The sequence below is a fragment of the Micropterus salmoides genome, unplaced genomic scaffold, assembly GCF_014851395.1.
Source record: "Micropterus salmoides isolate LMB-PRFRI ecotype aquatic unplaced genomic scaffold, ASM1485139v1 Ms_hic_scaffold_4, whole genome shotgun sequence".
Lineage (NCBI taxonomy): Eukaryota > Metazoa > Chordata > Actinopteri > Centrarchiformes > Centrarchidae > Micropterus > Micropterus salmoides.
This window is the reverse complement of record NW_024043372.1, coordinates 11646621-11658553: the sequence shown is the minus strand read 5'-3', so window position 1 is coordinate 11658553 and position 11933 is coordinate 11646621. Positions and strand designations below refer to the sequence as shown.

At 39.5% G+C, this 11933-nt stretch overlaps 1 protein-coding gene across 2 annotated transcripts; it reads right to left on the bottom strand.

Annotated features, from left to right (window-relative positions):
• Positions 1-3013: 3013 nt before the first annotated feature.
• Positions 3014-5681, bottom strand: LOC119886565. 2 transcript variants are annotated; one of them, XM_038697382.1, is made up of 4 exons: positions 5296-5681; positions 3558-3710; positions 3281-3373; positions 3014-3145 (listed from the first exon to the last, which is right to left on the bottom strand). In XM_038697382.1, the coding sequence occupies exons 1-4, from the start codon at positions 5623-5625 to the stop codon at positions 3116-3118; spliced, it is 606 nt and encodes a 201-aa protein (XP_038553310.1). In that variant the 5' UTR covers positions 5626-5681; the 3' UTR covers positions 3014-3115. The 2 variants fall into 2 exon arrangements, with proteins under 2 accessions (XP_038553310.1, XP_038553311.1); XM_038697383.1 differs by lacking the exon at positions 5296-5681 and adding an exon at positions 3962-4153 and having other exon boundaries at positions 3015-3145.
• Positions 5682-11933: the final 6252 nt, after the last annotated feature.

Here is an 11933-nt window from a genome sequence, read left to right as displayed (position 1 = left end):
TATTGTGGTGTGTGAACTGGCTGAAATGTGTGTCTCACGGTGAGTGCGTGAGGTTAGAGACCCCTGCAACAATTAAGGTACAGCGTAACGTGCGAAGTTAATGCTTCCTCCGCAGACTGGTATAATCGCAGCCTTTGCGATTAGAAAATCATATCGTGATAATATCGCATATGCAATTAATCGATCAGCCGTAATGAGAACGTATGAGAACTCACTCAAATGTTCACTAGATACACAATAATTACACTCTTGTGAAATTCTCTAGTTAGTTTCTTGCTGTTACTGTGTTCACATCTTATGTATATGTCTTATTTATTATTCGAATGTTGACTCAAATAGGAACATGAACATGTGGTCGTAGCTCAGAATATATGGCATCTATTGCAATCTGGTCTACTAAGGCTGCTACAGCTGCTTGAAACATAGACTATATCTCTGCCTCTTCAGCAATAAATTTTCCCCACACTCCCAATTATTGAAGCATAGTGGTGAGTATAGAAATCAAGTTCCTCACCTCATCACAGTAAATGTGAATTAAGCCATAAACAACAAAAATAATGAGGGGTGACTTTCACTGAAAGGGGCAGGTCAGTCACCAACTAACTGTTTATTATGGCAAATACGATACTGGGGAGTGACCTCTATAAACTTCAATGAACATCCCTCGGCCAAAACATCTTTTTCCAAATATCAGACAGATACCATAGGGATGAAGGTGGGGTTAGTGGCTGTCTTCGCCAGAAAAATAATAGTCTTAGTTGTTTGTTCAAATTCTTGCGTGAATAGTAGTAGCAAAGGTGGAAGCAGCACAATGTTACATGGCTGCAAAATGAGCACTTGGTGGATGGTTGGCCATACAAAATGAGTGACTTGCATCTGGTGTTCAATCAGTGTTGTTGTTTTTTATTAACCTTAGTGTTACTAACTTTAAAAATAACCCATAGAGGTGAAAAAAAAATTTTTGTATGTTTTTTAATTGCATTATAGTAGTAGCCACTGGATGATAAATAGTGGTAGAGTGATTTCTGATTTATTTTCATTTAGCTAAAGAAAGTTTTAAGACATCCAGTACATTTATTCATTTAGCTGACGCTTTTATCCAAAGCGACTTACAATTGCTATACATGTCAAAGGTCGCACGCCTCTGGAGCAACGAGGGGTTAAGTGTCTTGCTCAGGGACACATTGGTGGATGGATCACAGTGGGGGATTGAAGCTGGGTCTCTCACACCAATGGCATAGTCTTATCCACTGCTCCATCACCACCCCAATGCTTGATTTCTGAGAGACAAAATAGTAAGTGATGCCCTTTTAAAAAAAATAGTTTTTTAATAAATCTGACATAATTCTGTGTGTCATCTGCACAACAATGATATGTGTTTGCATATATTATTTCCTGTTGGAAGCATGTACTGTATATTCACCTTATTCTGAAAGGAAATATGGACTCAGCTAGTTGACCCGTTTGTTTTTTTACAAGACTTCCGGTCAGCTAACTCGCTTTTTTTTGGTTGTAGTCTCATGTGGTCTTGTGTTTGGCAGATGACAGCTGACAACTATATTTTACAGGAAGGTGGCTTATGTTTCCCTTAGAAAGGAAAAGGATGAGAAGCTCAGTCATCCGTGAGGAACTCAGAGTTGAGTCGCTCTCCTTTGGAAATGTCTTGGGATCCCCCAGTCAGAGTCATTTGCCAGGTAGACTACTAAATGACGATGCAGAGGGGAAGTAGAGGATGAGGCAGATGTTCATGAGAACCACTGCAGCAGTTGGTGTTGAAACAATCCACCACTGCCATATCTTGGTGAGTCTCCCACAGTGACCAGCTGAAAAAGAAGGTGTGCTGAGCAAAACGAGTCCATGTGACACAAAAAACAGACAACATCTCTTCAAAATATGAAAAATAGGGACAGGGTTTTTAAAAAATCGAAACGACAAGCCCAGATCCCAGATTTCGTGATGGTTCGGTTTGTTTCTGGTATGAAGGCTTTTTTTTTTATGGTTCGGACTTTCAGACTATTTAAAGGAAGTTTGTCGGTTGACGTGTAAACCGGGAAACAAACAAATGCACAGAGAAATGCATTGAAATAAGGACACAATTATAAATCAAACAGCGGTCTAAAGTCTAGTTTATGCTGGGTGACCATAAACTTCAGTTAACACAGTCACAGAAAACTAGTTTTGCTGGATATCATGCACAATGTGTTAAACATGAGTTGCTAACCTTAACCTAGCTATAGTCATGTCCGAGTGCACAAATGTACAGCCAGTCAAGCTTCATGCTAAGACGGCTAACGTTAGCTAACTGTTAAACATGTCATTCTATCAAAGGAGACAGCGATAGACTCCGTGACCTTGCCAACAGTAAACATAAATTATCATTAAATCATGCGATACTACATTTAAAAACATTTCTATTGAAATGAGCAACATAACGTCAACTTACCTCCATCTAGCTTGTACACGTTTGTAGCAGATCTAGGCTACGTAAAATTTTAATACAGTTATGAAAATTAATATTTCCGGGAATATTAATTTATGCCTCGAAATTAGGAGCACCACCTAAAGATTTGCTTGTCCGCCCAAGGCTTTAGGTCCTTGAGTATAGCCTGAGAATTACACAAATGTCTGGTAATTCATTAGTTGTTACTGGTTCAGTTATTCTGAAATAGTAAACTCTAGTCAATCAGTCAATCTCAAATCTGAGGGTGAGTTCTATGTATAGGGACTCTAGATTCTTAATAACGCACACACAACATCACTGTGCTCAAGGTGAATTTATTAACTAACAAAAGAGAGTACAATAGTGGGTAAATGTGGTAATATTACAGGGACAACAGTCAATATGACAACCAGGAGGTAATAAAACAGGGTGGCCTATGTAAGGCTCGATTGAATTTCACTTTATATTGTAGAGGGAGAGAATTCGACGAGTATGAGGGAACGAATGACCGAAATTAGGTTGCAGATTTAGTTTGACTAATCTAGGGGTTTATTAACTGTGGATGGAGCCAACTAGAGAACACCAACGAGTATTTTCAACGAAGCTGGACTGAGATGCTGGGAAGACGTGAGCACAGCACCTTCACGCTCAATAAGAAGCTTCCCAACGTCAAGGTCATCGAAAATAATCATCATCATCAGATTCCTAAATAAAGAATAACAGAAGAGCACAATCTTTACATTATATTTCTCATTTGAAAAACAACTTTAATGAATATAAGAGTGTCATGGTGAAAAATAAATAATGGTAAAAATTATAAGAAAGCAAGAGCTTACTTACAAAGCTTGCTTTGAAGAAGTTTGTAGGGTTGTCCCCAAGTATGATAGGAAGCCCTCTGAGCACTTGTGTCCAGATCGTAGTTGGCTCTGTAGTCTTTTGAGAATTAAACACAGTACAACAAGCTAAAATAAAAAACAAATAACGATCTATATGAAAGCATAAAAAAAACAAGCAATGTTTTGATTGAATTATACAACTAATAGAGTAGCATTGTGATATGATGTTTATACAAAACCTGAGATAAACAACGCCAAGTACAGAATGTGTATAGACTTACATTGGTCTGTTGTGAAATCTGTGTCAACAACTGTCCAACATTCCCTCTCTTGGATTGAAATAACTCCAGGAGACGAGGACTGTGCCGGTCGATGCTCTCATAGAACTCCTGTTTGAGGTTCTTGCCCACAATCCTGCTGAACTCCATGAACACCTGAAAAATACAGAGAACAAAAAAACTGAACTTAGATCAACTGAACTATACAAGGCAGCTAAGCCATCTGCAAAGTAGTGCTGAAAAACATAATGAATGTCCTTTTTATACGATTTGCAATGTTGATGAAAAACATCCTGCTCCAAATTAAAAATACCAATGTTTTCCTTAAAGAGGACAAGAGAAATATACATCTAGACACAATATATAATAGAAAGATAGTTATTTGTTATGTTCTTTCTTAAATATACTTGATCTTCAGTGAAAAGGGCAGGCCAGCGTTTCACCATTGTGCTTATAGCGGGTTCCGACTCCACTACCTCTTTTCTTCTCAGAGAAAAGGTCTGATCCATCTTCTATTTCACAAGAGGTCCATTTGGTGTTCTCTTCTGCATTTCATCAACCAAGTCTTTACAGGCCCCCTCCAGTGCTGCCTGATCAAATCCATCTGGAAAGTTGGGCAAGTAGTTGATTTCACCTTCTTGATGCGCTTGTTAGCTGGTTGTCCTGCTGAATGCCTTCCCCGCTTACCTGCATTTACTGAAAGATCAAGGCATCCTGATTGCCTACGCTTTGTTCGATAATTACCCATTTTATGCTTAAGGCTATTTTTCCAACCACAACAGCGAGTGGTTGAGCCTCGCTCCTGGAGACAAGGGTGCTTGTTTATCAGTGCTGCTGCAACACTTTCGAACTGAGCAGCAGTTGGGTATGCTGTGTAGCTATACATGCTCTCTGCCAATCTTTCAAGTATCTCGTGTTTTAGTTCTTTTGATACTTTAAGGTGTGTACCCTCACTCAAACAGCAGATCTGCTTGCCTAAGTCCATACTCTACATCCACAGACATGGTAGGGATATCAAAAAATTCTGGCCACTGTTTCTGTCGCTCCTGAGATGAGTGTGAGAGTATGTCTGTATCTGCTGTACTGGGTGTGTCACTGAAGACTTCATCAGATGAGACAGGTACCAGCTCAAGGACAGGCATGACTTTAACTGTTGGTTTTTCTGGAAGTTCTTCAGTATCTGTCAGATTGCATAGTTCATTATTGAATTCAGGGTCTTGGTATTGGAGACTGAAGTTATAATGAAGTCCCAGTGATTCTTTAAGCTTGCTTATCAAATCTTCGACTGTAGAGGGCCTTGTGGTTAGGATGACTTTTCTTATATCCGCCTCTGTTGATGAGTGATAATGATAAGTGGGAGCAGCCTGATTAGGGCCCAGTTCTCATGGCCATTTCCACCTATGGTCCCTTTGGTAGAGAAGACATGGGCAATTGGCTGAGGCTGGTCAGTTTTGTCATGAAAAGCATATTCAAAAGGTTTTCATGGCATGGTTCAATGTTTCTATGGTGAAATATTTCTTAGAAATCATGTCTGAAATGCAGAGGGATAACTCAACAGGAACAATGCCTTCCAAAAGGTCATGGAGGATGTCAGGGGGGTACCCACGTGCTCCAGGCCGTCACTCAATACACACCCTCCTTTCACACCATACTGTTTTGCCACAGTGGGATCATGCTTTACCTCCTGCACCTGCTGGTTGTGAGTGTCTATAGTGCGGTGTTCAAAAGCACCTGAATTTACCTCCTTGCCTTGCACCTCGCCTCTCGTCGCCATACAGAACCTGCAGAATCTGTCCACCATAAAGCTTTCGAAGAATCCTGCCAGAGAATGAGCAGCCAGGTTATCAGCAGCCACATATAAAACTGTACCTTTGACAGATTCTCCCAACTTCTCAACATATACACCATGTTGCTCCAAAGAAGCCAGATCATGAATGAGAGGGCGGAGAATTTTAGCGTAGCCAAATTCTTTTACATGAGAGGATTTACACAAAACAGCAAGCTGAATGGAGTGGAGTGTGGATCTGTATTTTGGTGGCACATTAGCTATCACCCAATAAACTGCACTCATTTTGTGTTTCTTTCTCGATGTTCCTAAAGGATTGGACACTTCAAAATCATCTGTATAAAGTCCAACAGCGATTTTGAATTCCTCCCCTTTAAGGAGGACATTGTCATTACAGTACGAGCCATCTCTGTATGAACTGTACTCATGTTGCACATGCTTTTGGACGGGAAGAGCTTTGTCCAGAATATCTGCCCTATTCAACATCTTCTGTAGCATTGGATGCAAAGGAACATATACAGCACTAGATTTTTTTCCTCTTTCAATAATGTACTCCACTGGTTTAACCTCTGTGAAGTTTTTATTCACCATATGCTGCTCTCCTTTTTGTTGTTGATAAGGGGCCATCCTTGCCACAGAATTTCATGATCACATTGCCCTTTGCGGCAGCCCTTACTAACTCTTCCACAACTGAATCATCAACATCTGTCTGTTGTTTCAGAATGTCCTTGAGTGCATTATGCAGCAGTGGCTGGGATAGTTCACACATCTGTAACAGCTGTTGTATGACTTCTTGTATCGTACTTTCTGGAATGTGTATTCTGATTCAAGGGTGTCATTTGGAGGCTCATGTTCTTCTTGGGCCATTTCATTAGTTACACTACTAGAGACTATTTCTGGCCTAAACATCCTCCAGTTGTGTGTTCTGTGCTCCTTACTTCTGTGTGCATTAAATGTAGAATACACATTTGTGTGAAAGTTACAGCCATTATATGGGCACTGGACTCTGTGATTTACCTTTAAATGTGTACTGCGCAGGTGAGTGAGAAAGACTGCTTCTGTGCATGGTGCAGTTACTTGGGCAGTTTCACTCAGTTGTGCACCCTGGGTTTTCTGGTGAATCTTTGCTAAGTGGACCTTAAGTGCATTAATGGAGTTGAATGTGCACTCACATTGTTGGTGTAAGCAGGGAAATGGGACAGTTCTAACAAAGTTTCCGTGTTTTAAACGATAATGTTTTAAAAAGGTAACCCCTTTTCTCACACATAAACTCACAGTACTTACACTTCCACAGCATCCTAACACCATAAGGATCTGTAACAATAGAAAACAGGAAAACGTTTAGCTCAACGACTCAGTTCAACAATGTCACTGTTAAATACTATAAGGTAATAGAACCGAAACGACGCCTGTTTTACAGAGAAAACCGGCATGTGTCAGCTTCGTGGTGTTTTGTCTTTGCACACCAGAAACGTGTCTGAGCAGCGCTGCTGCTGCTAGCCTTGTCTGTAACTTTACATATGGATGTTTCCCATAGATTTACTGCACTCAAGCAGTAGTACACTTCATGTTAAACATAAACATATACTGATTTGATTACAGCAAAGACAACGTCGGCAGTATTGACGGCAAAAAAGGCTACAAAATATTCCGTTCTGTATTCACAGGTGCAATATTTGAAAATCGATAATTATTCATTACTATTTACACCATCACAGCGAGTGCTAATTTACACTCCTTTGCCCCAACAGCGGTTGAATCACTTTTCTATTGCGTAAAGTTATATTTATATAAATGATACAGTCGAGCAAACTCGCCGGTATGTGAGCAATCCTTAGACTGTTAACACTAATTAACTAACTAACTTTAACATTCAGATGACACTTTGAGTAACTTAGCTAGCTAGTGTTTAGCAATAAGCATGTATTAATACCATGCACAGGTTCAAACAGTAACATTAGACGGGAAAAAAAGTTGCGTCAACAGATTATCTGCAAGCTTTTGGGTATTAAAAATTCCCACAAAGATAACTAGGCTACAATAGTTATTTTAAATACTAACCATTCCACTTGCAGTAATGTTGCTTCCTAGTCAGGGTACCGTCTGCTGCCGAGGCCTGTGCTCGTCCCGCCACGTGTAGAGCCTCTTGGACGCACGTTAGACGCAGGTCTTTTCACGTGACCAGGCAGGTTTTTGAATTAGCCCCTCCCCTTCCTTATGAAACTAAACATACCAAGTTAACTCTACTAAACATGATTAGTGCAATTAATCTTTCAGCTAAATAGTACAAACAACTAATGTTGTTTAGTAATGATAACAGGTTTTGACAAAACATAAAAGAATAAGTAATGATCACTCGTAAGTTTAATTAGAAACAAAATCTGGGTTTACAGTGCAGGTTCTGTCGTCAGAGCCGTGGTTTCATTCATTCAAGGCCATAAATGAAGGCTTCTGAGTTTCTGGTCCAAAGTTGTTCAAAATGATCGGATGAGGTTGCAACAACAAAATCAAATAAACTCACACATTTGCCGCAGGTTTGCGAGGCCTCGGGAATATAGGCTATTTAATGTTGCTGAGATTAAACAGGTCTGGGGAAAGTTTCACCCAGGCAGCTCCAAACAAAAATCAAAAATCAAATCTCCCGCTAAGAAAATTGGGATTCAGGGTCGTAGCTTTCTCAACTTGTCTGAAGGGAATTTAAGTACGAAACGGAAAAGGATTGGAATTTCAAAAAGTAAAGGAAGTTAAGAGAGCATATACATTTAGTTTCAAGAGAGTTTTTTTTTTAGAGCAGAGGACAACAAGGCCCTTTTATTTGACTTCATTAGGTAGCCTAGTGACGTCAATTTGGGAGTGGGTCTCAGGGGAAGTCACCCCAAAGGTGTTAACTTTTTGGGATAAAGAAATATACGTTGCGCGTATTTCCCTTTAATCTCTCTCTCCACAATATCGACATTTGGGAAAATACTCAGTTCTAAACATTCGGATAAAGACAATTAAAACGAGGCTAAACACTATGGAAAAAGGTTATAATCGGTATATAAAACGTAACAAAGCTTAATTACATGTCCTCAGTATACTTGCTGGTTACTGGTTTTAACTCAAGAGACAATTTAGATGTAAGCATGGCATCAAAATTTTGTTTATGCAATTACATGGTGATAGGTAGGCCTACTTAGCGATCATTGTCAGTGTAAGCCGAGTATTAAACACTTGCGTGTCCTTACCAAACACCAGGCAATGTCTCTGGTTTTTGCATGTGAAAAGGTCAACTCTCGGGGAGGAAAACTTCCCTCCCTGTTTTGACATCATCTGACCTTCTTTGAAGTGCGTCTGGTCGAGTTCACAACACGTTACAACGCCGTCTCCAGTAGATCGGAGCGAGGGGATTGTGGGCGTGGCCATGAAGTAAATGCAAACCCATGTTTGTTCAGTGAAACTGCAAAACTATTTAATTTGCAAAACTTATTAACTTGCGCAACTTTCTGACTCACAAGGAAAACTTTTTGCCTTGCAAAACTATTTAACTTGCAAAACTTATTAACTTGCAAAACTTTCTGACTTTCAAGGAAAACCTTTTGTCTTGCAATCAAATATTATGACATCATAGCAATTCAAAGTTTTTGTGACACAAAAAGGCCTGTTTATTTTTAATTACAAACTTGATCTTTGATTGCAGTGCTATAAATATTCTCTCAAAACATTTTTTTTTTGCTTGCATTAAAAAGACACAAAAATACCTTCATAGGCGTGGGTAGGCGAGGTAAATTTTTAGGGAAGCCAAGTGAGAGGGGATGTCCTTTTGGAGGGCAATTATCTAATGTATTGTGCTATTACAGTGCAGGGTATAATTTTACACAAAACTGAATCATACTTTAAAGATGCACACTATATGTTATCAATACACGCTGAAAGTTGCATTTACCTACACGTATGCTCTCTCTCTCTCACTCACTCTCTCTCACCCCAAATATGCATGCGCAGCTCCAGTTTTGGTGTTGGTCTTCCATCAGATTTAATCTTAAATTGCTGCTGTAGTGGTAGTTTAGTAAAACTATTTATGGCTAAAAACTCCAAATCTCCACCCTACATAACCGCACCTGCTAAAGTTGCTAACAGCTCCCGTTATTTCATCTGAATGACGTTGATCGCATTCTGTGATTTGATTGGCGTGAAGCCATACAGCGGCTGGCTTCCCTTTGAATCATCCTGACTAATCACAGTAGAGTCAGACTTCAGGTCAGTCTACGGTGGTGCAATATAGTGTTTCACCACACATCCAACACATAGCATTTAGAGTTTCACTTATTGCAAAATACTCTGTGAGAAATGAGGAAGAGATGACAGCAACAGCACATAAGATTTATCGAAGCTAAAAACATTGTGTTTTTATTAAAATGATAAATAGAGTCTGATAAAAACAGGGGAAGCCTGGCTTCCCTTGGCCTCTGGGAGAAAATGCCACTGCCTAAGACAGGGCCCAAGTGTAGTCCTTGGTCTAGCCCAACAAGCTGATATTCTTCCAGATTGTAACTCGTTTTTGTACACTGAGACAGTACCTCTTGCATGATGTCCCTTTCACAGATAAAGAAGAATTTCAAAAAAATGCCTTGTAGAAGCTCTGAAGTCCTTTTACAGGGGAAAAAGCTACTAGTGAAGTACCTGTAAACAGATGGAACAAAGAGAATAAAAGTTATGACAAAGTTCCAAAGCCTATGTGTATCCTCACATGCTGTCACACTGCCTGTCTGATCTGTTTAGTTATCCACCGTTCTGTTATTTAGTCTGTTGTATTTTGGTCTTGTTCTATCTGCTTGTGTTATTGTTTAGTTTGTTATATTCATTACTCTGATCTGTTCTGTCTTATTTTGATATAATCTGTGCCTGCCTTAGTTCTTGTATAATTCTATTTCTGCCTGGTGATTGTTATTAGTTTCCCTATTGCCATGGTTGCTTTATGTCTGTCTGTTAGATGTCAATTTATGTTCCCTGCCGTTTCATTATTCATTTGGTTATGATCATTCTGTTTTAGCCTGTTCTGTTATCTTATACTGATCTCAATCTATACTAAAACAACGAAAATTAATATCTAGTGGCCGTTCACATACACTGGGCATGTGCATGCCGGTGTAAACATGAAGCAGATGCTCTATTCCGTAATTACAAAAGATTTGGGGAAAGAATAAAGTAGCCTACAGACGAAGAACCACACCAGATTTTATTTTGCATAGACCAATAACGAGCTGGGACTGTTACTGAATTTAACATGGAAGTTAAAAGTGGATGGGAGTCATCGCAAAGTAAATACGGCGACACACACAGTACAAGTGTAGGCTGTAAGTGTTATTTGTACAGTAAAAAATATTTAAATAAAAATACCCTGTCAAGAGTCTGCGTCATCGTTTTTAAAGTCCTCCGTTTTTCACCCATTTTTGCTAAAATGCTCTCTGGAGTTTCAAAAGAAAAAATGTCATCATTTTCGCCGTTTTAGTCTGGACGGTAGGTAGCAAAAGGTCTTTGTTTTAAAAAACGCAGTAGTAGTGTGGATAGGGCCTTAGTGTATAGTCCTAATTCTGTGTTTAAGTTCTTAGATCTGTTTGCTAGTGACTTTCCCATATAGATTTTACATGTATTCTGTGTTCTGTTTTATTCATCCTGGTCCTGTCTTGTCCATGTCATTTGCTTCTGTATTTTGAGTAGTTGGTTCAGTTTCTGTGTTAAGTTCCATTTTTGTCTATGTCTAGTCCTATGTCTATTCAGCCATTTAGTTTTGCTTCCCATACTTACCATATTACCTCACACCTGTTTTGTGTATTTCATGTTTTGTTCAGTCTTTGTTGGTTCATTGTTGCATGTAGCCTGTGTTGCCCTGTTTGTTCCTGTCCCGTGTTCCTGCAGTACCTTGCCTTTGTGTTTTGGATCTCTGTTTCATCTTGCATACTTTGGATTTTATTTGGACTCAGCCACTGTTTGGAAGTGTCCTCAGATTTTGTTAATAAATCACTGGACTATATCTGCTCAGCTCTGGTGCCCTGCGTATGGGTCCTCAACCTGCTCCATCATTACAACGCATGACAGATAGTACCCTACAGCAGGGGTTTTCAAAGTCTGAGACTGTGGGCTTCCCCTCAGACAAAGCTTGGGAAACCTCCACCACATTTTTAGTTTTGAATTGCAGCCTATGGGATCATGATTATATTAAAGTTTTTTACAATTGCCATCCAGCATTTTTCAATAATGAGTTCACTTTTTCAAAACTCTTCAAACTGTTAGCACAACAGAAGTCTATGTGCCTTGCTGTAATACAAAATGCATTGATTTAACACAAGACATTCAATGACCACAGCTTTCAAAATTCAAGAATTCTTTTCTCACCTAAAGTCAACCACCTCCACTTCAAGATGACATTGGGGCTACTGTGATTGACCAGGTAATCAACCATGGGCTATCATTGAAAGACTGGTCTCAGAGAGCCAAATGTGGCCCTCTCAACAGTGGCATCAATTGTCAGAATCTTCCAGTGAACCAACGGGTAAAATATGTATTCTGAAAAGGATTTCTTTTAGAGAGTCATGGAGCTGGAAGCCCATCAC

What these genes read in the sequence shown, in the direction of transcription:
- LOC119886565 (XM_038697382.1), bottom strand. Translation starts at nt 5,625, where the DNA reads ATGAGTGCAGTTTATTGGGTGATAGCTAATGTGCCACCAAAATACAGA. An exon ending in AGATTTCACAACAGACCAAT is followed by an intron (nt 3,374 to 3,557) that starts GTAAGTCTATAC and finishes AATTCTCAAAAG; the next exon opens with ACTACAGAGCCAACTACGAT. An exon ending in ACTTCTTCAAAGCAAGCTTT is followed by an intron (nt 3,146 to 3,280) that starts GTAAGTAAGCTC and finishes TTCTTTATTTAG; the next exon opens with GAATCTGATGATGATGATTA.